This window comes from Sus scrofa, chromosome 1 (assembly GCF_054392235.1).
Source record: "Sus scrofa isolate SSC_HxYL_T2T_F1_AM1 chromosome 1, Sscrofa_HxYL_maternal_Yorkshire_Landrace_v2.0, whole genome shotgun sequence".
Lineage (NCBI taxonomy): Eukaryota > Metazoa > Chordata > Mammalia > Artiodactyla > Suidae > Sus > Sus scrofa.
Window position 1 is genome coordinate 115,666,513 of NC_139383.1, and position 27,242 is coordinate 115,693,754.

The window sequence follows — 27,242 nt, forward strand, 5'->3', positions numbered from 1 at the left end:
ACCAGTAGTTACAGTTATCATCACTTAGATAAACTGATAAATGTGGAAAATCTAGAGAATTTGCCAGATAAAATTTTTTGGTAGGTAAACTTTCTAATTTCATTCTAAATGATTGATATAAATTCTTAAACATAACATTTATGTAGCTTTTTATGATTGTTCTGTTGGAAAGTATTTTTCATTCTTTAATACTATAGTAAACCATGAGACCATAATTAGATTGAATATATAAGCCTTTTCATCTTTTCTGTTTCTGTTCAAATACAAATATTTGCATAGTAGTCACTGTAGCAAAACTGAGTTTTCATGTTTAATCTTTTTCGTATTTGATCCTTATTTCTTGTTTCAAAATTCTAAGGTGTTTGTAATTATGAAGTTGTTTTCCATTGAAAATAATCATTAACAGGCTTAAGTGGTATTCCATGTCGTTTTTCTTTCCGTTGATTTTAAGAATTACTACAATGAAACATTTTTGAAAAATCTCAGTATTTTAATTGTATATATACTTATTTAAAATATATAATAAACATCTATAGATGTATATAGATATATATCAGAGCTGGCTTTAATCTTTGAAATGTGTTCTCTTCACCTCAATGTGCCGGTCATCTTACCTGGTTTTTTGTATTTGTTGTTAAAACATTCAATCCAGGTTCTACATGGTCAGCTATTATGAGCGGAATCACAGAATAGCAGTTGGAGCTCGCCATGGTTCAGTGGCCCTGTACGACATCCGGACTGGAAAATGTCAGGTAAATAAATCATTGTGACTTCCTCTCCATAAAGTGTGGAAGTTATTGAAAGCAGTGAGGGACTAGCACTTCACCAGTTGACGTGCTGAGCTGCTGGAACATTATGGATAATGCTAAAGGGATCAATAGTTTAATGAAGGACTCAAGGAATATAGAGCCCCTCCTGTCTTTATTCACTGGGAATGAAGAGCCGCCACAGACGGTTTCATGACAGAGCCTCGAGTAAGGCGGTACTACTCACAAACTACTTTGCAGGAAATTCTCTCTTCTTTTAAACAAAGTTTTCTGATTTTCTTTTTTTTTGTCATATGTTTTCTAAAAATAATTTGACGGTATGTTGTAACAATTAATGGCTAAACAAAAATTAGTTTTCTAAGTAAAATGAACTATTTAGCACTTAGGAGACAATGTTCTATGAAGAGTTCAAGAAAGGCAGACATCACAGTGGTGTTTAGTGTGGCTCTATGGAAAGGAAACTGAGGCTCTACTTGAAATATATAACTTTTTATACTATTAAAACGTTATTGTTTATGAGAAATTCTTCTTGGTCTTGATCTTGATCACTTGATTCTCCAGATGTACCAGTTGGATAGACAGAGCAGGTCTAACCCCACTTTAGATGTAAGTGAATTTTAGCTCCCAGACTTTTAACCTCTTTATCCCAGAGTCACACTGTTAGTTAATGGCAAAAGCAGGGTTGGCTCCGCTGTGACCATGGTGTTAAAACGTTCATTGAGTGACACTTTCAAGTCATAACTTCTTATTTTTCACTGTAGCATTTATCAAAGCCAATATATTCAATCATACTAGGAATTGTGTTCAACCATATTAGATTGATATATTCAATTATATTAGGAGTTTCCAGAAGGAATATAAAGAAATACATCAAGATGTAGCTAAATTTTAAATTTCCTCCTAACTTTAGTAAACTATTAATTAGTTCCCCAAAATCTTCTCTGGCTGCTTTCCATGAGATAGTTCTAAGAGATGACAACAAGTATTGGAGTTAAAAGTTTCAGAGGTCAGACAAATTCAGAGGATACCGTTTGACTTTAACACATTTCTTTATGCAGGCCTTTTAAGGGGCTCTAATGCATGTGTTTGCATTGTAGGGTTCCTGGGAGTGCATGGAGCATGCACCATTTCCACACTGATGAATTTTGTTTGTGTGATTTGTTTTTTAAGACATTGACTCCTCGTTAGTGACCCTATTTCTTTACTCTGAATGCTCATTTTGAGCAATGAAACCACTCTGAGTACTTATTTAAAAATGAAGTCACATGTTGTCTATACCACTCTCTCCTAAGAGGGGCAGAGTCTTCAAATACATGTTCGGAACCTCTTTGGGTAAAACAGTTTAACAGTTGGAGTGCAGTTGACCCTGAACAGCACCAGGTTAGGGGTGCAGACTCACATAGAGTTTAGAGTTGACCCTCGTATTCCTTGGTTCCTCTGTATCCCTGATCCTGCATCTGGGGATTCAGCCAACCTCTAACTGAGTAGAGCTGTAGTCCTTACTATTGAATTCCACTGAGTGGACCCATGCAGTTCAAGCCGTGTCGTTCAAGGGTCTACTACATTCTATTACTAGCCAACTTGAGAGAAATAAGCCATAAATATCTATAAGGAAAAGACACTAAAAAAAATTGAACAAGGGGACATTTTCCAGCATCTTTAAAGTTGAAGTGAGGAAATCAGAGAGCAGACTCTTTATAACTGGACAAGACACCATTGCCACCAAACAGAGACAGGAGTGAGGCAGCATGGGCACAGTGATGGAACCCAAAGAGTAGCGAAAGAGCAGCAATTAAGTACCAATGAGAGGAGTTCCCATCGTGGCTCAGTGGAGCGAACCTAACTGGCATCCATGAGGACTCAGGTTCGATCCCTGGCCTCACTCAGTGGGTTAAGGATCCGGCGTTGCCGTAAGCTGTGGTGTAGGTTGCAGACGTGGTTCCGATCCTGCGTTGCTGTGGCTGTGGTACAGATCGGCAGCTACAGCTCTGTTCGACCCCCAGCCTGGGAACCTCCATATGCCACGGGTACAGCCCTAAAAAGACAGAAAGACAAAAAAATGAAAATAAAAAAGAACCAAAGAGAAAGTACCAGGCTCTCCTGAGTGTATATTTCCTAGCAGTTTCTTCCTCCTGCCGCATCTCAGTGAGGATCTTAGTAACATGCAAAAAACATGAACAATTTGGGAGATCCCATCATGGCTCAGCAGAAACAAATCTAACTAGCATCCATGAGGACACAGATTCGATCCCTGGCCTCGATCAGTGGGTTAAGGATCTGGTGTTACCATGAGCTATGGTGTAGATCACAGACGCAGCTCAGATCTGATGTTGATGTGGCCGTGGTATAGGCCAGAGGCTACAGCTCTATTTCAACCCCTAGCCTGGGAACTTTCAAATGTCGCCAGTGTGCCCCCTGCACAAAAAATTTTGAGTATCTTATTCTTTTTCATTAAATTATTCAAGATACAATTATTAATCAACACATTCTTTCTTAACAGGAATTTGTGATGTCACTCATATTTCATTTTATTTTTCTCTATGTTACTTTAGTACATTTAGGCATTTTAGTGTCCCCATATTTTCCTGCCTTGGCTTCTTGATTCTGATACGCAAAATTATCATTAGTGTTAGGTGATGGAATAACCTTTACCTGCTAGTTCTGTGTGAAAGTGAAGGTTACCCTTTCCTCTCATCATTCAGAGCATGAAAACATAGCTAAATCTCTAAAATCAATCTTAACTGCTTTTGCCAGTTACCAGTTTCATCCAGTGACAATGAGCTCTTAAGGGATTCTCTTAATTCTTTTATGGTATTGCTGTTATAGTGTTTGAAATAAGTGAGTCAACAGTTGAAACAGAATACACAAGTATAGTTGGCATTTATAAAGATGATATTTTAGAGGTGAATCAAAGGACTAAGAATTTTGAACTAGGAATGCAGTAAAGATTTTTTGGAGTTAGCTATTAGAATCAATGAATGGAGAGAGTCTGACAATTTTCTTAACATGAGCCAAAACATAGATATATGACATAAAAATGTGGGAGGGGTAATTAGTAAATTCACTGGCCTCCAGGGATTTCCAATTAGGTGGAAAGATAAGGGGTAGCCACTTAAATGGGGAGAGTTGCAGCTGATGGGAAGACCCTCTATGGCCTGTCCAGGATGCCAGGGCCTGAGAGAGCATCCACTGCCCAGTGGAAGCAGACAGACCCAAGGCCATGGGAATGGGAAGAGGAGCATATCGGCTCCCTGTCATTGTCCTTCTTAGATTGGTTGGTAAAGGATAGAATAGAAAAGTCAAATCTCTCTCCCCTACCTTTTGGCATTGGCTTCTATCTTTTGAAAAAATTTTTTAATTAATTAATTTATTTTTGGCCACAACTTTGGCATGCAAAGTCCCTGGGTCAGGAATCAAGCCTACACCACACCAGTGACAATGCCGGATCCTTAACCCACTGAGCCACTAGGCAACTCCTCTGTCTTTTTTTAAAAATCAGTTTCCCAGAGTTCCCACTGTGGCGCAGTGGTTAACGAATCCAACTAGGAACCTTGCTCAGTGGGTTAAGGATCTGGCGTTGCCATGAGCTGTGGTGTAGGTCACAGACGTGGCTCAGATCTGGCATTGCTGTGGCTCTGGCCTAGGCTGGCGGCTACAGCTCCGATTAGACCCCTAGCCTGGGAACCTCCCTGTGCCGCGGGAGCAGCCCAAGAAATGGCAAAAAGACAAAAAATAAAATAAAAAATCAGTTTTCCTAATAATCAGGGATGTTGAGCATTTTTTCATGTGCTTGTTGACCATCTGTATATCTTCCTTGGAGAAATGTCTATTCACGTTTTTTGCCCATTTTTCCATGGGTTGTTGGCTTTTTTGCTCTTGAGTTGTATAAGCTTCTTATATATTCTAAAGATTAAGCCCTTGTCAGTTGCATCATTTTAAATTATTTTCTCCCATTCTGCAAGTTGCCTTTTTGTTTTCTTTTTGGTTTCCTTTGCTGTGCAAAACCTTGTCAAAACTACCATGATATACCACCTCACACAGGTCAAAATGGCCATCATTCATAAGTCCACAAATAACAAGTGCTGGAGGGGGTGTGGAAAAAAGGGAACCCTCCTGCACTGTTGGTGGAAATGTAAGCTGGTACAGCCACTATGGAGAACAGTATGGAGGTACCTTAGAAAACTATACATAGAACTACCATATGACCCAGCAGCCCCACTCTTGGGCATATATCCAGACAAAACTTTCCTTAGAAAAACACATGCACCCACATGTTCATTGCAGCTCTATTCACAATAGCCAAGACATGGAAACAACCCAAATGTCCATCAACAGATGATTGGATTAGGAAGATGTGGTGTATATATACACAATGGAATACTACTCAGCCATAAAAAAGAACAGCATAATGCCATTTGCAGCATCATGGATGCAACTAGAGACTCTCATACTGAGTGAAATAGGTCAGAAAGAGAAAGACAAATACCATATGATATCACTTATATCTGGAATCTAATATACAGCACACATGAACCTTTCCACAGAAAAGAAAATCATGGACTTGGAGAATAGACTTGTGGTTGCCCAGGGGGAGAGGGAGGGAGTGGGAGGGATTGAGAGCTTGGGGTTAATGGGTGCACACTCTTGCTCTTGGAATGGATTAGCAATGAGATCCTGCTATGTAGCACTGAGAACTATGTCTAGATACTTACATCGCAACATGACAATGGGAAGAAAAATTATGTATACGTGTATGTGTAACTTGGTCCCCATGCTGTACAGCGGGAAAAAAAAAAAATCAGTTTCCTTAACAACCTGTTCTTCCCAATCTAAAATAGGTGATTATACAAAACCACAAGATAATTATGCATTATGTCTTATATTAAGAGTTCACAAACTGTTGCCCAAATCTGCCTGCCACCTACTCTGGTAAATAAAATTTGACTGAAACACAACCATGTCATTCGTTTAAGGGTCTTGTATGGCTGCTGTCACACTGCAGCGGCAGAATTGAGCTGTTGTGGCCAGCAAAGACCAGATATGGTCCGCAAAGCCTAAAATATTTATTATGTAGCCCTTTGCAAAAAAAGTGTGCTGACCTCTGACTTAGATAATTGAGGAGGAAGAGTTATTTCATTTAACTGAAAAGTGATTTAAAACAGTATAATGTATTGGAGAGCAAAGAGAAACTTATGTAGCTTAAATCTCATCTCCACCATACCACTTATTAATTGTATAAGCTTAGGAATGTTTCTTAACTTCTCTGAGCTGAAATTTCCTCACTGTAAAATGGCGTTAGAAATGGTGCCTATTGGAGTTCCCGTTGTGGCTAAGTGGTTAACAAATCCGATTAGGAACCATGAGGTTGCAGGTTCGATCCCTGGCCTTGCTCAGTGGGTTAAGGATCTGGCGTTGCCATGAGCTGTGGTGTAGGTCACAGACGCGGCTCGGATCCCGTGTTGCTGTGGCTCTGGCGTAAGCCGGCGGCTACAGCTCTGATTAGACCCCTAGCCTGGGAACCTCCATGTGCCGCAGGAGCAGCCCAAGCAATGGCAAAAAGACAAAAAAATAAAAAGAAATGGTGCCTATTATTGTAAGGAATAAGATAATTTATGTAAAATTCTTAGCAAGTGAAATTACATTAATTGTGGAGAATTTGCAAGATAAACCTTGAGCCATCAGAACATTTGTAGATTGTCAGGGCCAAGACTTTGCACCCTTTAGTTAGGAGAGCTTTGATGGGAGAGTCAGGCAGGAGGCCATGTGTAGATTTCCTTTATAAAGGCAGCTCTTGCCAGTGGTATTGGGGCTGAATCTCTACTGATTATTGGAATCAGAAACTTTGATGCAGTTCCACAGTTAAAATCGTGCTGTGTTGCTGTGTTTTTACTTGGCAACTCCTAGCAATTTAGGAATATAGATGACTCTAATTTTGATTAATTTAAAAAAAAAGTAACTCCTTATGAAGTGCTTACATTTTGTTGGGAGGCAGGGTTCTTGATAAGCAGGGTAATTAGGTTGCATGAATCCTTAGACAAGAATGTGTTTGGGTAAAGTGGCAATGAAAATCTTCCCTGTAGCGATATCTGACTCTGGGTTGGCAGACTTGATATTATCTCTCTCTGATTTTCCTTTTTTTTTTAGGACCAAACCTATGGCATATGGAAGTTCCCAGTCTAGGGATGGAATCAGAGCTATAGCTGCCAGCCTACACCACAGCCACAGCAGTGCCAGATCCAAACCACATCCATCCACAGTTCACAGCAATACTGTATACCTAACCCACTGAGCGAGGCCAGGTACCAAACCTGCGTCCTCATGGATATTAGTCGATTTCCTTACCACTGAGCCATGACAGGAACTCCTGATTTTCCAGTTTTTTTTTTTTAACTCACTCTTTGTAATAATTGCTGGCTCTGTGCAAGATTCACTTAGGCTCAAGTGAGCTAGTTTTCCTTATGGAGTTTGTACTGTGTTGTGTGACTGTGAGGTAATCTGATCCACCTTGGTAAATCTAGGCACTTTTTTTCTGACTTTGACACCATGCCATCAAAAAGGCAGTGATGCCAGAGGAAGGAAGTGTGGCCAAAGTCTTCTCTAAATCTTAACTTAGTAAAAGAACTTTATTATTGAAAATTTTAAGTAAACTCCATAAAGAACTAATTTTTGAAGCCTCCTATTTTCTATTGCCTGGTACCTTGAAGTGGCACAATAAAATTTATTCATGTTACTCATATAAAACACCCTGAGTCTTTGGAGTAAAAAATATAGTAAGAAATATATAATATACCATGGTGAATGAAAACAAAGTATGCCTCAATTACATCAAAAATATATTTGTAATTTGAGTATAGTTACGTTTTGGTGTGTCAGTAACCTCTCATCAAATTGTTGTTTTTCTGCAATAAGATGTGTTTTCAGAAATAGCATAGAGAACCTCTTTCTTATGAGTCATATTTTTCCATAGTGGACCATGACCAGGCCTCCCATAGGCCAGATAATGAAGGAAAAAATAGAAACACAAATAGACTGTTATAGAATTGTGGCAACTGAAATCTTGTTATAATCCCCTATAGAGCAGGAGGTAGATTCTGGAGCTCACATGTGCCCCATCACACAGCCTAATGCTGTAAAAAGCATGGGCCCACAGGTTGAGCTCCTCTGGCCTTAACAGACTCCTTCTCCATGTGGAACGGATGTGTTGAACTTCAGCTTCACTTCCGTGAGGGAAGAGGAGGTCACAGGATACTCTATCCACTTATTTACCCTTATCTCCCGAATGTCTTCTGCCCTGCTCCTTTACTAATTCAGTGGTATGGAAAGCAATCCTGAACTCTGTCCAAATCTGTTTTTACCAGTCTTTAAACTTTGATTTGTTCCATCATTGTCCAGCAAGGCCTGCCTGCCTTCTTCAGCCAATGAGACTTTACCAACTGGTGCAGTCACATGGTTATATACAGGCATCTTCTGAGCATCTAACTAAACTAATGAGAAAATCAGAAGAACCACAACTACCTTAGCAATTATGAACTAAGAAGAAGATTGCCTCATTGCTTTCCTGTCACCTCCTCCTCCTTTGTTTTCATTTGTCATCAACTGCAAAGTAACTTTGAGAATTAACTAAACTTAATACCTTGTGAGGAGCATCTCTTTCACTCATTGAAGCTCCAGGGGATGGGGGGGTCTAAGGCATATATAGCTTTGGGGACTTCTATTTAAGAATAAGAAATCAGAGGCCTACATAAACAAACCAAACTGTACACACACACATTTCATGAGCTTAGCTTCATGGTAAATCTACCTTTCTGGCACCCTTTAAAAATGCATTTTATGATTCATTCTGTATGCCACACATGTGGCCCTAAAAGCAAAAAAAAAAAAAACAAAAAACAAAAAACAAACAAAAAAACCATTCAGAATTATAAAAGGGGAGCTCCTGTTGTGGCTCAGCAGTAATGTCTTCTTTTTTTTTTTGCCATTTCTTGGGCCACTCACCGGCCTACGCCAGAGCCACAGCAACGCGGGATCCGAGCCGCGTCTGCAACCTACACCACAGCTCACGGCAACGCCGGATCGTTAACCCACTGAGCAAGGGCAGGGACCGAACCCGTAACCTCATGGTTCCTAGTCGGATTCGTTAACCACTGCGCCACGACGGGAACTCCCAAGGCTCAGCAGTAATGAACTCGAGTGGTATCCATGAGGACATGGTTTGATCCCTGGCCCTGCTCAGTGGGTTGAGGATCCGGCGTTGCCATGAGCTCTAGTGTAGGTTGCCTGCGTAGCTGTGTCTATGGTGTAGGTGGGCAGCTCTAGCTCCTATTTGACCTCCAGCCTGGGAACTTCCATGTGCCACACATGCCACCCTAAAAAGGCCCTCTATATTCCTTTCTGTAGCTACCACCGTACCCATCTCCTCTCTCTTATCGTCAAATGTATAAACTACGGTCTATGGAACCCTCTCTGCCCCACACCCTCTAGCTTCCGCAGAGCAACTAATATCACACACTCAGGCATCTTGCCCCACCACTAGCAATGAGCTCCTTGTCCCTATAGTGTAGTTTAGTAGAACCAAATTTCCTCTCTCTCAAATTGTCATCGTGTAACTTCCATACCGCTATCATTTGACTTGATTTTCATTTTATTAGGTCTTTAGCTAGATTTCTTAATTTATTGGGGTACCCTAGTGTTAATTCTTACCACTTCACTGCCCAGAGTATAGGTTTTGTCATTATCTGCTCTTTTTCCTGACTTTGGTTAAGCACGCATACATTATAATTGACCCCAACTATTTCCTCTGAGTGGGTGAGAAAAATCAGGCCAACAGTCTGGGCTTTTGGGTGATTTGTTACAAACACAGTGAAGATTTCAAGAAATGCCCCTTTCCAATTACATTTGTTTTTGGATTATATAGAAATATCTGACTCAGTGACTGTATAAAGTTACCGTGTACTACCAGGAGTGCTTCACCTATGAGTACACAGTAACTTTATACATTCAGTGAGTCAGATGTTTCTATAATCTAAAAACAAATGTAATTGGAAAGGGGCATTTCTTGAAATCTTCATTGTGTAGCAAAAATGCTGAGGATAATTCACATTAAAAAATGAATGTTGGCCTCTTTTTTGTTAACAGTTCTATTTATTTTTGACCATCCTTTGCATGCCTTATACCCTTGTAAGTTATGTGACCTTCTCAAGCTCTTTTTTTTTTTTTTTTTCAATTTTTGGCCACACCTGTGGCACATGGAAGTCCCCAGGCCAGAGATTGAATACTAGCCCAGCTGTGGCCTGTGCTGCAACTGCAGCAACTCCGGATGCCACTGCTCTGGGCTGGGGATCAGACCCAAGCCACTGTAGTCGGATTACTAACCCACCAAACCATAGTAGGACCTTCTCAAATTCTTTACTTTTATTTCTATTTCTGACTTAGATAAATGCTATTTCTTTGATAGTATTTGTAATATACAAAATTTGATATTAAATTCAATTAACAAGTTATTTATTTCCTCTTATTTATTAGGGAAGGCTGTATTAGAGTGGATCCTAGAGCCAGAGTGCCTTGGGTCCAAACCTTTGCTCAGCTCTTATTAGCTTTGTGACTTAGAGCAAGGAACTTAAATTCTCTGAGCTTTAGTTTTTTCGTCCATGCAATGGACACAGTAACCCTGTTAGCATCTTGTTGTAAAGATTAAAAGAATGCATTTGTATATAAAGCCAACACCTGCCAGTAGTTATGTGTTTATAAAATGTAAGCCATCATGATTATTATGTAGTCATTGGTAAAATAAGATAAAATCAACCAGCCCAACCTGTTCTCTCCTGCTGAGGTATGACTTCATACCAGCTAGATCTATATTACAGTTTCTTTCTTAGGATTTTTGGTCGCTCTTTATTCCAGAACCATTTGATTAATCTTCCAAGTAGAAATGAATGGACTCTCAAACCAAGTAATTAGCAAAGTTAAGATTGTACTTACTGATCTGTCCTCAGCCATCCATGTTTAATAATTATTCTTTTGTCTATCCTGTTTTTTCCATAGCATTAATCAATTTTCCTACTGATATATTTTTTAGTGATTTTTAGAAATCATTACAAATACTACTTTTAATATAACTGCTGTAGTAGTCTTTCTGAGTAAAGTCATTTTAAGCTGATTTTTAAATGTGGTATTCTCAACTGCGAACATATCTCAGTTTGGGGCCCATCTGTTTGCATATATTTAAAGTCTTATATTAATTAGCCACCACTGGGTTTTTTCAAGGATTTTATTATTGTGTAATTTCCATAATCTGTTTTCTTCAGCATCTTTTTTAAGGTATAAGAAATTCAGTCAGTAACTCAGCCATTTGAAGATTATTATTTTCGGTTTCTCATTTGTTAGGTAGCCTAATTTTCTTTGTAGTTTCTCTTGCTTTCAACAGGCAGGATGGTGGCTGTTCTCAGTCTCTTATTTGCATATCATTTATTGTTATTTATCCCTTCATTACTTACCTCTTTTGAAATTCAGTCGAGTTTATTTATAACTACAAGACTTTTTTTGCTGTTCAGGTCACTGCTTTTGTAACTTAAAAGTAAACTGGGGAGTTCCCGTCGTGGCGCAGTGGTTAACGAATCCGACTAGGAACCATGAGGTTGCGGGTTCGATCCCTGCCCTTGCTCAGTGGGTTAACGATCCGGCGTTGCTGTGAGCTGTAGTGTAGGTTGCAGACGCGGCTCGGATCCAGCGTTGCTGTGGCCCTGGTGTAGGCCAGCAGCTTCAGCTCCGATTAGATCCCTAGCCTGGGAACTTCCATATGCCGCGGGAGCAGCCCAAAAAAATGGCAAAAAGACAAAAAAAAAAAAAAGTAAACTGTAGGCAAGATCTTAAGGATTGTTATCTGATTTTTTTGGAGTTGGTTTGGAGTTATTTCATTTTGCTTCATCTCTGGTTCTGGTTGTGGCTAATGCCTAATTCAATTAGTTAGTTTCTTCTCTCTTTCTTTCTTTCTTTCTTTCTTTGTCTCTCGCTGTCTCTCTGTCTCTGTCTCTGTCTCTGTCTCTCTCTCTCATCAACATGAAGCTTCCTGTAGCAATTATTTTATTACAGGAGTATTTTGTTTTCATTGGCAATAATGACCTACAGATACCTGGCCAGTTAAAATTGAGTAATTTGTGTCATTTTCATACCCCCGCCCCCAAGAAGTCCAGCTACAATGCTTGAATGATTAGCATTTACATGAGAACAGGGAAAGTAAGATGTGTAGTAGCTGGTGAAGGAGGAAGTCAACCCGCCCTTTTTTTCTGGAAAATGAGTGGAATTTATGTATTGTGTCTTCAGATTATAAATGTAATTCATGTAAAAATAACATCAAGCCATAACAAAATATTTAAAGTAGAAAGTTAAAGTCCATAGTAACCTGTTCCTTAGAGCTAATTCCTATTTAGCCATTTATTGTAAGTACTTTGAGTCTTATTTCTGTGATACACAAATAATGTTATTTCCTCCCTCCTCCTCAATAATATAATAGTTTTCTGCATCCTGTTTTTATATTTACCTAACAGTGTATCATCTCTTCCTGTGAGTCCATATATTTCATTCAATAATAGCAAGTAATACCTACTGTTAGTTGTAAATAAAGCAGGTATAGATCCTTCCCTCAAGGAGCTTTTATTCAGTGAGAGGAGACAAACAAGATGCTAAACAAGAAGTGTAAGATAACACAAAGGGATGACTGGGTACCCACTTTAGGTGCTCAGAGATGAGCACACTGAGGGGGTTTCCTTTAACCTAGGACTGTGTGACCATGTAGAGGAGAGCGTTAAAAGAACAAGGAGCCTTAGTACAAAGATTGAGGTGGGAACAACATTGGGAAGTTTAGGAACAGGAAAAAGACAGCTGCCAAGGGCATTCATTTTGTGAGCAAGTGGAAGATAGATTTGAGATGAAGTTGGCTAGGAAGGCAGGAGCTGATAAAGGCCACAGTGGGTGTGTCAGGTTTTATTTCAGGGTGATGGATCTCATAAAACTATTGAGATGAACTATTAGAATTAAGTCCAGCTTTGTGTTAATACAAACAAAGCTGCCACAAACATTTTTATACAGTGGAGCTTTTCTCTCTGTAAGATAGATTCTAAAATCAGGAATTGGTTTGATCCTTTTTTTTTTTTTTTTTTTTTTTTTTTTTTTTTTTTTTTTTTGTCTTTTTAGGGCCACACCTGTGGAAGTTCCCAGGCTAGGGCTCCAGTCGGCGCTGTAGCTGCCAGTCTACACCACAGCCACAGCAATACCAGATCCAAGCTGCATCTGCAATCTACATGGCAGCTCACAGCAATGCTGGATCCTTAACCCACTGAGTGCAGCCAGGGATTGAACCGATGTCATCATGGATACTAGTCGTGTTCGTTACCTTTGAGCCACAATGGGACCTCCCATTTTTACTTTAAAAGGCTAATGGCCACTGAGCTGGGACGAGTGTTGTTGCAATAGTGATGGAGAAATGTGGACAGATAAAGGATATGTCTTGAAAGTAGAGCCAACAGGTCTTAATGATTGTGGAAATGTAGGGCGCAGGGTGAGGGAAGTTCAGGGAGAGGCAGTGGTGAGAGAAAGAAGGAGTTCAAGGATGACTCATAGATTTGAGTCTTGAGCAACTAGATAGATTATAGTGCCATTAATGGCAGAAAAAAAGCAGGCTAAATGTGGGATGAAGGTCAGGACTTAGGCTTTGGACACATTAAGTTTGAAGGACTATTTTAATCTGTTTGAATGACTACATAATATTCCAGTACACAGATATAAGAGAATTCATTAGCTAATCGTCTCTCAGTTAACATCTAAGCCCCCTCCCCCCTAATTTCTCACCATTATAAACAGTGCTACATTAAATAGCCTTATTTATATAACTTTTTATGCCTATCTGCGTTTCTTAGGGCTCATTCCTGGATGCACAGTGCTAGGTCCAAAGATTTGTGCATTTGATCAACGGAATGCTTTGAAACTATTTCCCCGCAGTTCATGGGCATTAATTTCCTCATACTCTCCCTATATTTCTATGAATAACAGAATGACTTTTGAACTGCAATTACTCTCATTAAGAAAAACCTTCACAGGAGTTCCTGTAGTGGAGCAGTGGTTAACGAATCCAACTAGGAACCATGAGGTTGCAGGTTGGATCCCTGGCCTTGCTCAGTGGGTTAAGGATCCAGCATTGCCATGAGCTGTGGTGTAGGTCGCAGATGCGGCTGGGATCCTGCGTTGCTGTGGTTCTGGCGTAGGCCGGTGGCAACAGCTCCGATTAGACCCCTAGCCTGGGAACCTCCATATGCTGTGGGAGTGGCCCTAGGAAAGACAAAAGGACAAAAAAAAAAAAAAAAAAACCTTCACAGTTGGTCTGTTTGCCTCCATTATTTTTCATCTTGGACTGTTTATGCATTTATGCATGAGGCTTTATTTTATTTATAAAAATTATTTTTAAAAATTAAAAAAATTTCTGATAGCCCTTCTCCATATCAGACACAGTATTATGTGCAAGAAGTAAAGAATTCATAAATATGAACTGTTCCTTCTAAAATTCCTCATGGGAGTTGCCATTGTGGCTCAGGTTTGATCCCTGGCTTTGCTCAGTGGGTTAAGGATCTGGCATTGCTATGAGCTGCAGTGTTGGTCACAGACATGGCTCAGATCCTGTGTTGCTGTGGCTGTGGCGTAGGCAGCTGTAGCTCTGATTTGAACGTCCATGTGCCACGGGTGCGGCCCTAAAAAATCCAAAAGGAAGGAAGAAAGGAATGGGAAAGGAAAGGAAAGGAAAGGAAATTCCTCCAGGAATTTATAATAAATCTGGTCTAGAAGACTGCATAAACCCAGCAGGGCAGTCTATAGCGCAGTGGGAGAAGGCAGAGGAGCACAAGCCCAGGTTTGTTTAGGCATCTGGGGAGCATGGTCTGAAAGGGCTTTCTAAAGAGAGAACATCGGAACCAAGCTGGTCACAGTTAGGAGTTAGGCCGGAAGGGGAAGGGCAGGGACATGATTCCAGGCAGAAGGCACAATACCTGCAAAGCGCAAAGGAGCAGGAAACCCAGTGGAAGCCTGCTTATCAAAACTGAGAGACATTTTCCCCATTACATGTGAGTGGTTCGTGTTATAGCAATTTTCAAATTAGCATTACCCTGGAAACTCACAAATTTTACGTGAAAAACGGTCATTCCAATAGATAAGCAGAGACACCTCATCTGTGACTTATTGAATGCTAACGCAGTAACAGATTTTGTAAAGAGAGTTTACACGGTGTTAGCAAAGTGAAAATGAATGCTGGCATTTTTCATAAATAACATTTTTAGGAAAAGGGGGCTTGGCAGTATATGAACATGTTTTCAGCATGGGATTTAAAGCATTCTGATGAGAATAAACCAGGTTAATTTTCTATAACATTTAATTCTGGCATGCACTCTAAGGCTCCTACATATCAGACGAAAGCTAATATTTAAGGCTCAACAGCAGTGTTGGAAAACACACCTGTATGAAGAAGTTTGGAAAACAATGTATTTTCTCTCTAAAAAGAACAAAGATTTTACTTCTAGTGAGAAGGAGCAATGGACCTGGGGGTCTGGCAGACAGTAAGATTGATGTTTCTTTAAGGCTGAGTTTTGAAGCTTCGGGCACAGTTTTCACCAAGCAGCAGTCTATAACGCTTATACATCGAGGGCACTTATGTGATGATTGCAAAAATTGCAGTGGGAATTGACTACAGTACTTAGGCCGACATTTTAGGTATTTTCTTCTTCTTCTTTTCAGCAGCTAGTTTTATGGAAGGTGCTTCCTATGACATTCAGGAGCAACAGCCAGAAATATGGCATCAGGGGTGATAATAAGATGAATGGGTGGAAAAGACAATGGTTTCCTAACGCTGTGTTGAAGAATTACCCATCAAGCTTCCCCTTTTAAAAGTGAAATGCTATTTAGAGAAGAACCTCTAGGAAGAGAAAGATATCTGGAACAATGCTTGAAATTAGACCATCATTTATCCTGAAAGTTTAAAAATGTTTCAAGAATTGTTTAAATGGATTGCGTAGAGGAGTATTTTTCTGTTGTCTCTTTGCCCCATCACTCAATGAGTATGTCTTGTATCCATGTTATACTTTGAATGGCAGCATTTAAGATGTTTATACCAAGAAAGAAAATTAAGTTCTTGGTAATTTCTACCATTGGAAATACATGAGGCAGAGAGTTTGACTGTTTACAAACCCAGCAGTTATTATAAGCATTTCACCATGCTTGCAAAAGCATTAAGTAGACTAAAATTTACTTTGATTCTCAAAATTCACATTTTATCTGCATTTCTCAATGCCATTCAGTTTCCTTCCTAGACATTCTTTCTTATCAACACATTAAAAAGTGAAAATATAAATGTCTATAGATAGCTGGAGTCTAAGCATATTTTGTTCATAAAATTGGAAAATACCAGGCAAGAGAATTATAGTACATTGAATTCATTCTGAATTCGGTGCCTCATGTTCTTTATGTCCACTCTTAAAGTATAAACTACTTAAGAGAAGGCCAGGCATTTAATAGCCATTCAATAAATATGAACCGTAAGTATTCTACAACATATTTAACGAGGACATGAGTCTATAGTTCACGATAGGGTCTAAAAACATGTTGACAGTGATTCAAAGGAGTTTGTCAAAATTTGGCAGCTCCCATCTCAAATCGAGCTGGTGAGGGAGGAGGCAGATACACAGGAAACCCAGAAGCCCTCTTCTCTGGCACAGTCAGCCCCAGAAGTTGCTCAGTTGGTCAAAGATATTGCTCAATTGGGGAATCATATAAAATGATATATATCTCAAACATTTCATTTTGATTTAGGTCCTGTAAAGATAATTTTACTTTCCATCTCTTTCGATGTGAGACCAAGGCCTTTTCTTACTATAATTGCTCCATTGATTATAGTTCTAGGACATTTTTCTTCCTAAACCACACCAGCTTCTGTTTCTCTAAGTGGACTGGGAAATTAAAGGTACTCAGAAAGCAGTCTCAGAGTATAGTCCTAGGTGTTTATGCCTTTCCCAGTCTTTGACAGTCGTCGCACCTTCACCTAATTTTGTGAGAGTGTATATATTGATGTATTTCTAAAGCAGTCTTGCCACTCTTGTTTCATAATTCTATATGGCATTTAATTTACATTGGCAAGCACTACTAGTATAGCTGTGGTTAACTCCAGGTCACAGAACTTACCTCATAGAGCAGTAGTGAATGGATCTGTTAACCACTGCATTCCTTATGTAGTGGGTGTCCATCAGGATGCCTTACACAGGGAATAGAGTACTGTTTAACCCCAAGAATAGGTAAAAATAGAAGTCCTTTAGAGAGATTCTGGTACGGTCAATGCATGGTGCCTAGAAGTATTTCCATGGCAGTAAGAAATGCAAGAGGAAATGGCCACTCATGTGGACAGGGTATTTACAAAAGACTCAGATGACAAAGATGAAACCAGTAAGTACAGTAAAGTGTTTGAGTTCTGCAGTGGAATGTGATACGCTGCAGAGGTAGAAGGGCTGAATCCTGGGGAGACAGGGGACAAGGACAAGAACAGGTCCATGAAGAAGGTGGTGTTTGAATTGAGGCTTTCTGTATGTGTATTTGGAAATGATTTTCTTTTTTACTTGAAGTATAGTTAATGTACAATGTTGTGTTAGTTTCAAGTGTACAGCAAAGGGATTCAGTTATATGTGTATACACATGTATTTCAGATTCTTTCCCATTATAGGTTATTACAAGACATTAAGTATACTTACCTGCTCTGTACAGTAGGTCCTTGTTTACCTATTTTGTATATAGTAATGTGTATCAGTTAATCCCCAACTCCTAATTTATCTCCCCCACCCCCACTATCCCCTTTAGTTACCATAAGTTTATTTTCTACATCTGTTGAGTCTTATTTCCATTTTGTAAATAAGTTCATTTGTAAGCTGAATCTTGAGTAGGTGTTTTGCAGGCACACATGGAGGATCCTCAGAGAGAGAGGATGAAGTATCAGCAGGAGCAGAGAAACACTCTAGTTTAGAGTGCCTTCCAGGAGCTGGGAGGGGTTTGCTACGCTGGGAGCCAAGGTGGCAAAGGAGTGTAGGAGTGTGATAGAGGAGGAGAGAAAACCTGATGGGTAGGCGAGGTGAGGTCAGGTAAGCCTTTCTTAGATAGATGGCCTCATGGTAGGGAGTCCACAGGTCAGCAGTGGCAAGCTCCAATCCCCACAGAGACTAAGCAGGTAGCTTGGTGAGTTAGTAAAGCAAGGTAAGCCTTCTTGGTTAATCTTTTGTCATCCCATTTTTGGTAGCACCATCCAAGAAATATTTGTCTTTCTTTATAACACTTCTCTCAGTAAAACAGCACTGTAAGCCTTTAGTAAAATGCCAACTGCTATTGTTCTTGAGTGTTGGGGGTAGAACTGGGACAGGTGGGGACTGTGGCAGATTGGAGAGCACATGCTCCATGTGCAGGGATCAGTGGAATCTCAGATCCTTTGAGTTGGTGCCAGGCAGAATTGTGGACCTCATCTTATGATTTTTCAAGATAAGCTGAAAATCTGGGGTTTTGTTTAAAAACCTCCCAAGTTTTAAATGCAACTGACTGATTTTGAGAGTTTTTAGAGTATACAAGTCAATACCATGCAGAATGCATAGTAGGGTGTTCAGAGAAGCCATTTGAAGAGTTTTAGCAGGGGAGCAAGAGGATTAGATATTCCATTTGGGAAGGGCAGGACTTCAGAGGATGAGAAGATTTCCTCTTTGAGGCTTTGGTAACAATCCAGGCAACAAATCAGAGCCTAAGTGGTATCAATGGTGACACCACTGAGAGAACGAATAGATCACGAAGCATGACATAGAGCAAGTAGATTGTAAGCCTTAAAATGCAGTGTTTTAAATCTGCACACTAAACTAAAATATAAGTGGATATCATAAATAGTAAAAACAATTATTTTCTGGAAAAAAAAAGAAAGGATGAACTAGGTATGAACTAGTAGGGAAGATAGTTCTGTAAAAGGCAAAATTTAATTTAAGCATAGGGGGAGTTTTAAAAATAAAAACTGTGGAATTGTTGAAAAGGTTTAATACTTAGGATATTTTATCTACAAAGTAATAGAAGCCACAAAAGAGGCTTGCTTGCTTACTCACTTCCTCCCTCCCCTTCCTTCCTTCCTCCCTTCCTTCCCTTCCTGTCTCTGTCTCTGTGTCTCTCTCCTTTCTTGCTGCACCTGTAGCATGCAGAAGTTCTCAGGGCAGGGATCAAATCTGCACCACAGCTGTAACCAGAGCCACAACAGTGACAGTGCCAGATCTTTAGCCTGCTGAGCTACCGGGAAACTTGAGGCTTTCCATGAAAGAATTTATTATTTCATATAACAGAACATCTAACAGTAGCTGGTGAAGTGAACAGCTCAGGACCCCAGTTTTCCCTTCTTTTTCTCTATATGTGGTATGTTGGTCTCTTAGGCTGGACCAGGATACTGGATGCTGCCACAGGGCCAGCACCCTATGCAGAGGATACCACCCAGAGGCAAAAAGGAGAAGTTTTAAAACACATTGACCCTCTAAGAAAGGATCTCAGTGTGTCTCCATTGGCCAAAATTGTGTTACATACTTGGTTTTAAACCTGTTGCTGGCAAAGAGAATGGAATTATCATGACTGACAAATTGAAACTCACTCCTGAAAGGCTGTCACCTTTCCAGGCATTGGCCTGAGAAAGGCAACCCACATTGCCTCCCCAAGGGCATTTGGTGACATGGTGTCTTATGTGATAAACGGGGAAGTAGCTTGATGGTAGAGGCTTTGGAGCAGATCTGGGTTTGGAGACCTGCCTTTCTTCCTCCTGTCTGTGAGACCATGAAGAAGTTACTAGCCCTCTTTCTTCCCCTGTAAAATGGGCATAATTTTAGGCCTGCTTAAAGGTTGATTGAGCTAAAATGTATAGTTTCATGACTATTACATTCTCAGGACTTGACAAATAGTAGTGCTGGGTTGATTAATAGTCATCCTTAAAGGACAGTCTTGTTTTGAGTTTCTGAATTAAAGAAGACTTTTGCTTTGAACAAAACTCAATGGGGAAAATGTTAAAGTTGACTAACAATAACATGACTTTGAAAGAATCAGCTTTCCCTTTTCTTGGTACAGATGGAGTGGCTGGATTGGTAAAGTACACAACAAGGCTTAAGAGATCTGGCTGTGTTCCCTTCCCATGTTTCACCCAAGGCCAAGGACCCCTTCCCTTCATTGCCCTTGATTACTTCACGCTGTCCCTCTCCTCTCCCAGCTTAATTGATCTTGAGCTCCTACCTTCAGAGGGAGCTGTTAAGTGCACACACTTGAAGACAGAGTAGTTGCTTAGAAATAATTTCTATTTATTCCTTTGAATGTTTAACTCTTTACGTAGTTCTGCTGTTCCCTAATGTTACATCTTCATCTAGACTATTCATTAATTCGGTGAAAGGCATTGAAAAAGCTTACTTCCAGATGAATGTCAAGAGTCAGAAAACATCTGCATAATGCCCACCACACCAAATTAAATGCTTCCTTCTCATATATACTGAGAGGGGCTGGCCCTTTTTAGCTGTAAAAAAGCTAGCTGCCCTAAGCCTCATGAGTTTCTCTGGGTGAATGTCCCAGCATATGGTATTGTTACCCTGTTGCTGTAATTTATGTAAATGTGTTGCCAGAGATGAATTAAAACTTATAGTTGTAAATTTCCAAGGATACAGCTATAACTCACACAGATTTATTACCTGTAGACATGTATATCAGGCCTTTGGAATTACTGCCTCTACTGTAGACAGAGGTTAAAGAAGAAGGTAACAGTTTACATGTCATTATACATATCCAGCAGTCTTGTCATTTATCCATAATGGTATGACTACAAAATACAGCAGGTGGACCATCCTTCACCCAATGCAATCTCTTCGGCAAATTAGGAACCAAAGATCACCAACTGAAGGGTCAGAAAATGTAGCTTTAGACCCAATTACCAAGTTTGTTACTTACATTCCTTGAGCCTAAGTTTACTAGGTACAAGACTGTTTTTCAAAAACCTGTTAACACCATGCCAGTACACTTTGCATGGTTTTGTGAGGTAGTCATGCATTCCTTCCTTCATTCAATAAACATTTATGGAGTGCCTACTGTATACCAGGTGTACATTAAGTTTTTGGGCTGAAAGAAATAATTTATTCCAACATCCTTATTTTTGCAGAAAATCAGAGTGAAGCCAGAAAGACAAGGTGCTTCACAGTATATGAAAGGGCTTTTGAAAATGTAAAATTCATACAAGGAGAAATAATTACTAATCATAATACTAAGCCAGTATCCTTTGTGGGATGATATGTATGTGTTTAGTTCTCCATGGGTCTTTGCATCTGTCTAAGGAGTTCCTTTTATATAAATTCGCTGGATATTGTCATTTAACATTGTTCTTTCGAAACCCGGTGTTGCATCAGAATCAGGTAGGGAATTTCAAAATAGATTCCTCCCACCTCACACCTTCTGAATTAGAATCTCTGAGGCAGGGACCCAGATAGCTACATTTCTGTAAGGTGTTCCCAGGTTTACCAAACAAAATGGCCAGTTATATGAGGAACAATGTTTGAATTCTTGTGACCTACCATTTTAAATCCCCATGGTCTATAAAATCAAAGGATTTTAAAATAAGGAAAAAGAGCTTGCATTAGATCTAGAATCATATAGACTGAAATGGAGCCTTAGGATGACTGGAACTTGATTTGGTGGTAGGGTGGGTGGATGAGGCATTGCTATTGAGAAAATAATACAGCAATGTTAAGGAAAGGTTTAGAGGAGAAACCCATCATAATCCACCCCCCCCACACACACAAAGATCTTACATTTATACATTACTTATTCACATGTATAACTATTTAGAGATATTTGTAATCATAGTCTACACATCCCTAGATGCTTTGAAATATTACATAAAATCATAAAATTTTAGGTTATGAGATTGTACTCCTTTCTAAGCAGAAATTCCTCTGGCTGTCCTGAGCTAAGTTGAGGCCAGAATTCCTAGATTTTCATGTTCCATTTGAGAATTTTCCTGGCATGTGATGCCAACCCACCTTGACAGAGCTTTAAGCAACTCCTTTTCTCTCCATAGTCCCCTCTCTGATAATGTCTCTGTTCTTCAAGTTACAACAAGGGAAGCCTCTGCCAGATAAAATCACTAACAGCAAATGAGCTTAATGAAGTCACCAGTCTTGTATTAATCCCTATAGCTTTGTCCCTATTGGGGATTTTTCTCCTACTTCTCAGATACCACACACAGTTCAAGACATCTCTATCTCTGGATCTCTCTCACAATATGGTAGGATCTTTTCTCCTGCTCCAGCATCTGTTCAAATCATTTAAGAATTTAGCAAAGATTAAGTATTTGCTGGGTACCAGCTACTGTGTTAGTGCCACTCACTCTTGAAATAGTATATTTCTATTTAGTGACTCTGAGGAACTCACGCTTCCTCCAGAGACATAACTCGAACATTTTTAGCTGCCGTTTCCAAGTTGTGAATCCAGTGAACTTCCCAGGCTGTAAGACACTTCCAATTTTAAGGAAAATCTTAAGCATTTACTTTGTCAGTATTTCCTTAATAAAATAAAAGAAAGTAAATTCCAAGGAGATTTTATAGCAAAGCAACAAGAGACAAGACTGGAGAGATGTGTGGGGGCTAGGTCACAGAGGTCCTTGAGTCACGATGAAGAGTTTTGATATTATCCTAAATGCAGTGGGAAACTACTGAGGCTTCTAAACAAATAGACTTGATCTGATTGAGCTGCTATGTAGGGAATGTATTGAAGGGAGACAAAGTGGAAAAGGGAAGACCAGTTACAAGGCTCTTCCAGAAGAATTTCAGACTAGAGATGACTGCAGTCTTGATGAGTATAGGGACAGTGAAGATAGAGCAGAATGGACCTATTTGAGATGAATGTGAAGATAAAATTGAACTTGTGGTGAATCCAGTATTGTCACTGAGAGTGAGGTGCTGAGGATGATTGTCAGGTTTTTGGTGTGAGCAATGGAATAGATGGAAATAATGGAGGAAGAGCAGATATGCAGAACAAGTGTGGTAGAAGATGAATTGCTCACTTTTTTTATGTTAACTTTGAGATGCGTGGTAGACATGCCTAGGAGTTATCCAATATTGGCTTGGCTCTGGAGATGATCATTTAGACATCATTGGCATGACAGTAGATGAAGATCAGAGCCATGACAGTAGATGAAGATATGGTGAGAAGAAAAGCAAGCTGGGACAGAGTCCTAAAAAATTCCACATTTAGAGGTGGAAGAGATGCATCTATAAAAACACGAGAATGGATGGTTTGGGGACATGAAGGAAGTCAGAAGCTTGTGGTACAAAAGAAGAGACTCTCATGGAAGAAGAGCTGTTGAAAGGTCAGGTAAGATAAAAATCAAGAGGAAGCCATCAGATTTGGCAACAGAAGGTCATAGATGACTCTAAAGAAGCACTCTCAATGCAGTGGTGGGGGTGGAAGTCTGGCAGCAGTGGAGCAGGCAGACTTGTGTAGACCACTCCTTCAAGAAGCTTCTGGAAAAATGAGAGACGAAAGGTAGCTAGAAGGAAATGTGGCATCAAAAGAATTTTATTTTTTAAGATGCATTATTTTAAAATAAGCTATAGGATATTTGACCCCTGAAGGTGAACACTCGACTTACAGTTTTAGCAGTAGGAAAAGAGTACAAAACAGACTTGAAAGTTACTATTTTGGATTGGCCATGAAGACTTCTACATATTGTCAGTATACTGATATACGTTAACACTATTATTCTGAACCATTTTAATATCATTTTAAGGCCAACCCAAAGATTCCAGGTGGTACCAGGTCTATGCTAATTAGAACAATAAAAAGATCATTGAGACAACTCTTTGAAATTACAGACATGAAGAGCAGCTTCATACCTGACTATGAGGCATTTGTCCAGGGATTTCAAAAACATGTATTACTTGAAAATTTGTTGAGGAGTTCCTGTGGTGGCTCATCAGTAACAAGCCCAAGTGGTATCCATAAGGACATGAGTTCAATCCCTGGCCTCACTCAGTGGGTTGTGGATCTGGCGTTGCCATGAGCTGTGGTGTAGGTTGCAGACGTGGCTTGGATCTGGCATTGCTATGGCTCTGGTGTAGGCCAGCAGCTACAGCTCTGATGTGACCCATAGTCTGGGAACTTCCATATGCCATGGCTGTAGCCATAAAAAGACAAGGAAGGAAGGGAGAAAATGTATTGAATTTCAGAAGCACTCAACTTCTTAATATTTTTAAATAAAATTACTCAATAATCCTGTACTTCTGGGATTAAAGGGCATTTTTTTTTTTTGCCAAAGATGGCACATTATTTGGCTATTTGTGTGTCATATACATTTTATTTAGCAAATATATTTATATTTGGTACAAATATATCATGGCCAAAGCATTCTTTTAATATTACTGAGAAGTAAGGTATCAGTTTTTCGATGAGCACAGTTTTTAGAGGCTTTCTCTTAATTTTCCTCTGGACAAGAGAGAGGTTAGTGCAGTTTGCATTCCTGAATTTCCATCAAGGAAATGGAAGTGGGCTTATGGCTTGAGCTGTCTTCCTAGTTTTAGCCATTTCACCGAAGAAAGCTTCACTCTGGTTTTTCACCTTTTCCATAAAGCAAATAGCTGTTTACAACAACCTTTGTCTGGCTTTGGCATTGATTTTAAATCACCTGGATTGATCATGTGGTTATGGGACTTTAAAAAATCCCACCAAACACCAAAGCCTCTAAACACAATTAGAATCGAGGGGTTTTTAATCTGCTAGCATCGTGTCCATAGGAGTACATTTTAAATTATCTTCAACTTCAGCTCCTGTTATGTGGGAAAAAGCACTATCCTAAGATAGAGCATCTGGGTTGTGTATATGCTCTCTAAGCACAGAAGAAATGGTCCTAATTTTCAAAGAGGGAGCATCTAAAATCTGCGTCGGGCTCTGAGTGTTTCAATGCCTCGGCAGTTTCCTCAGCCAATGAGAGAGAAACATGCAAATCAGCCAGCTGTCCTGTCACCACTCCTCAGTCACTGGACAACAGCAGGACTTAGGCAAGCTGATCTCAACCAGATTTGACAAAGAGGTGGAAGGTCTAAAATTAAATAGAGCAACACAAATTCTCTAATACTAGGTAAATGTTTAGGGACACCGAGGGGTCCCATAGGAAAACTGCTTTTTAAAGACTGCTGATATTACTGCCTTTCATTTCTGATTTCCCATCCTCAGTGGCATCTAAGTCTGAAACATCTTATTTGGTCATGAAACATTTTCTGTTTTTTACTAACTACTCTTTAGCTTAATTCTCTTAGGTCAGTGTTTTAATGAAATAAGTATTTATAAAGATCTTATTATTTTAAGAAGCCGATCTTGCTTTTTTAAAGGCAGGTATTTTTCGGAAGCTTGCTCTAGTACTTCAATTTTGTTGTCATGGTGACTAGATGATACAACTTTTCAAAAATGGAAACCTGCTTTTAACCATACTGTACCCCCTACTAGTCATAAATGTAGAGTTCGGTGTAGACAGTTTCTATTCAGTTTCTCCCCTAGCTAAAGTCTTAAGTTTACAGACATCAGAGTTCAGTAATCTCTCTCTCTCTCTCACACACACACACACACACACACACTCTCTCTCTCCCTGTCAATCTCCTAATCATAAAACATAGTAAGCACCAACAAAAGGAATTGTGGTTTTTGAAGTCATATTCTTTCTAGTTAAGAAAACTCATATCACCAGAATAATACTAATTTTGGAGCATTCTTATGGTAGCACCTTATAAAACAATATAATACTACTTTCCTCAATACCTATACGTAATTGTCAGTGAACAAAAGAAAACAGAAATGAGAAAGTCTCTTATCAATAGGATGAACAAATAGATGACATTTCTTTTAAATCCTATAAGGATCAGTGCTTTGTTTCCTCAGTTCACTCACCAGCCGTTTTACACAACTATAGTTTTTTTCTTTTAAAATATTCTTTTGAAATTGTAACAATAGGAGCATATTGCAATCCTTCCTGTTATGTTGAAGGAATGTTCACAGTATTTCATGCCTGAACCACTACATATTTTAATGCTTAAAGATGTTATTTTGTCTGCTTGGGGAAAAAAAATTTTTTAATTGTGAAAAATAAGAAATAAACCTTAAAATGTTTTTCACTATTCTTTTTCTTCCAGCACATTTTCTTCATGTTTCAAGAAAGATGGCTTTACGTAGTAACTTAGAAATAACACCTAATGATTAACAGAATGATGGATGTGATGAATCACCTTTTTCTTGAGAAATAATAAATCAGCATATTCCTACTCATAAATTTTTACTGAAAACTGTGAAATATTAGCATCACATATTTAACAAGGTCTCAGATACAAAAACTGTTGACAGAATGTTGCCCTCATAACCAGTAAGATGCATTAAAATGTTATGTTCCATTTTTGGAAACAATTAAAATAATCCCCAAATAATTTACAATTTCCTAAATTTAGTATGTTTTTACTTCTTGTTTACTCTTCTAATTGATAATGCTACTTGAGCTTTCTCATTATTAGACCCCAGAGTTAAGGAACAAAGCCTACTGGTAGAATTTTTTACTCACAAAAATTTTGGTTAAACTTTAATTTCAGGATTATAAACTGAAAATTCATAAGACCAAGTTTGCCCTTTTTGTATTTAAGAGAGATGCATCCCATCCTGTTTAGATAGTATTTTCTTTCCTCGCTCTGGCTCCATTTTTAGGCAGACTTTGTGTTTGTTGAATTCGGTTTGGATTTTTTCAGAAGCCTATTTAAAGGGTGAATTTGTGCTTACATGGAAGGTTAGCCCAGCAAGTTTGCTTTCTTTCCATTTGGGGGTGTTTTTCCTGGAGTAGCCAGAGTGTATTGTGGGGAGCGAAGCGGGGCTGTGTCCTTCCTCTGGCTGTATTGATTTGCCCTTCAGCTGTGTGCAGTGCAGAGAGAACCTCGGGCCTTGTTGATTATCTGCACAGTGTCTCTGGGAGCACCATTGACCCATTGCTGCTGACTGCCTGTGGCTCTTGATTTTTCACACCGTCTCCATGACACTCATAATAAAACATACTATCTTATTGCTCCTCAGCTGTGGGAGCCAACAGCTCAAGCCTAAGAACGCCACAATGTTTCTAGAGAACATTTATTGTATGTGGGGTAAAGTGTTGTAACAATTTTAGGATTCTGTTGTGTGGAGCTTAAATAGCTACTTCTCTGGCAAGATTCCACACACTGTTACATTTTTATTGTCTTAAAACCAGTACTAGCTTTGGCAATGTGAAATTTTGCATTATTAGTACAAAGTTAGTCTTAATACATTGGGCTAATGGAAATAATATTCTGTGGTCACATTAGGCTTGACATGTTGCTGTAATATTCAGTTTCAAAAGTAAATTTTGAAACATGTCAC

The 27,242-nt window shown here is 39.3% G+C and overlaps 1 protein-coding gene across 12 annotated transcripts in view; it reads left to right on the top strand.

The window, feature by feature from the left end:
- The window catches only part of WDR7 (WD repeat domain 7), a 375,641-nt gene that overhangs the window by 302,584 nt on the left and 45,815 nt on the right, over nt 1-27,242 (top strand). For all 12 annotated transcript variants that reach the window (XM_021093595.2, XM_021093608.2, XM_021093602.2 and 9 more), the window contains one exon: nt 653-752. In XM_021093595.2, coding sequence (XP_020949254.1) covers nt 653-752 — 100 coding nt within the window. The remainder of the gene's footprint in view (nt 1-652; nt 753-27,242) is intronic.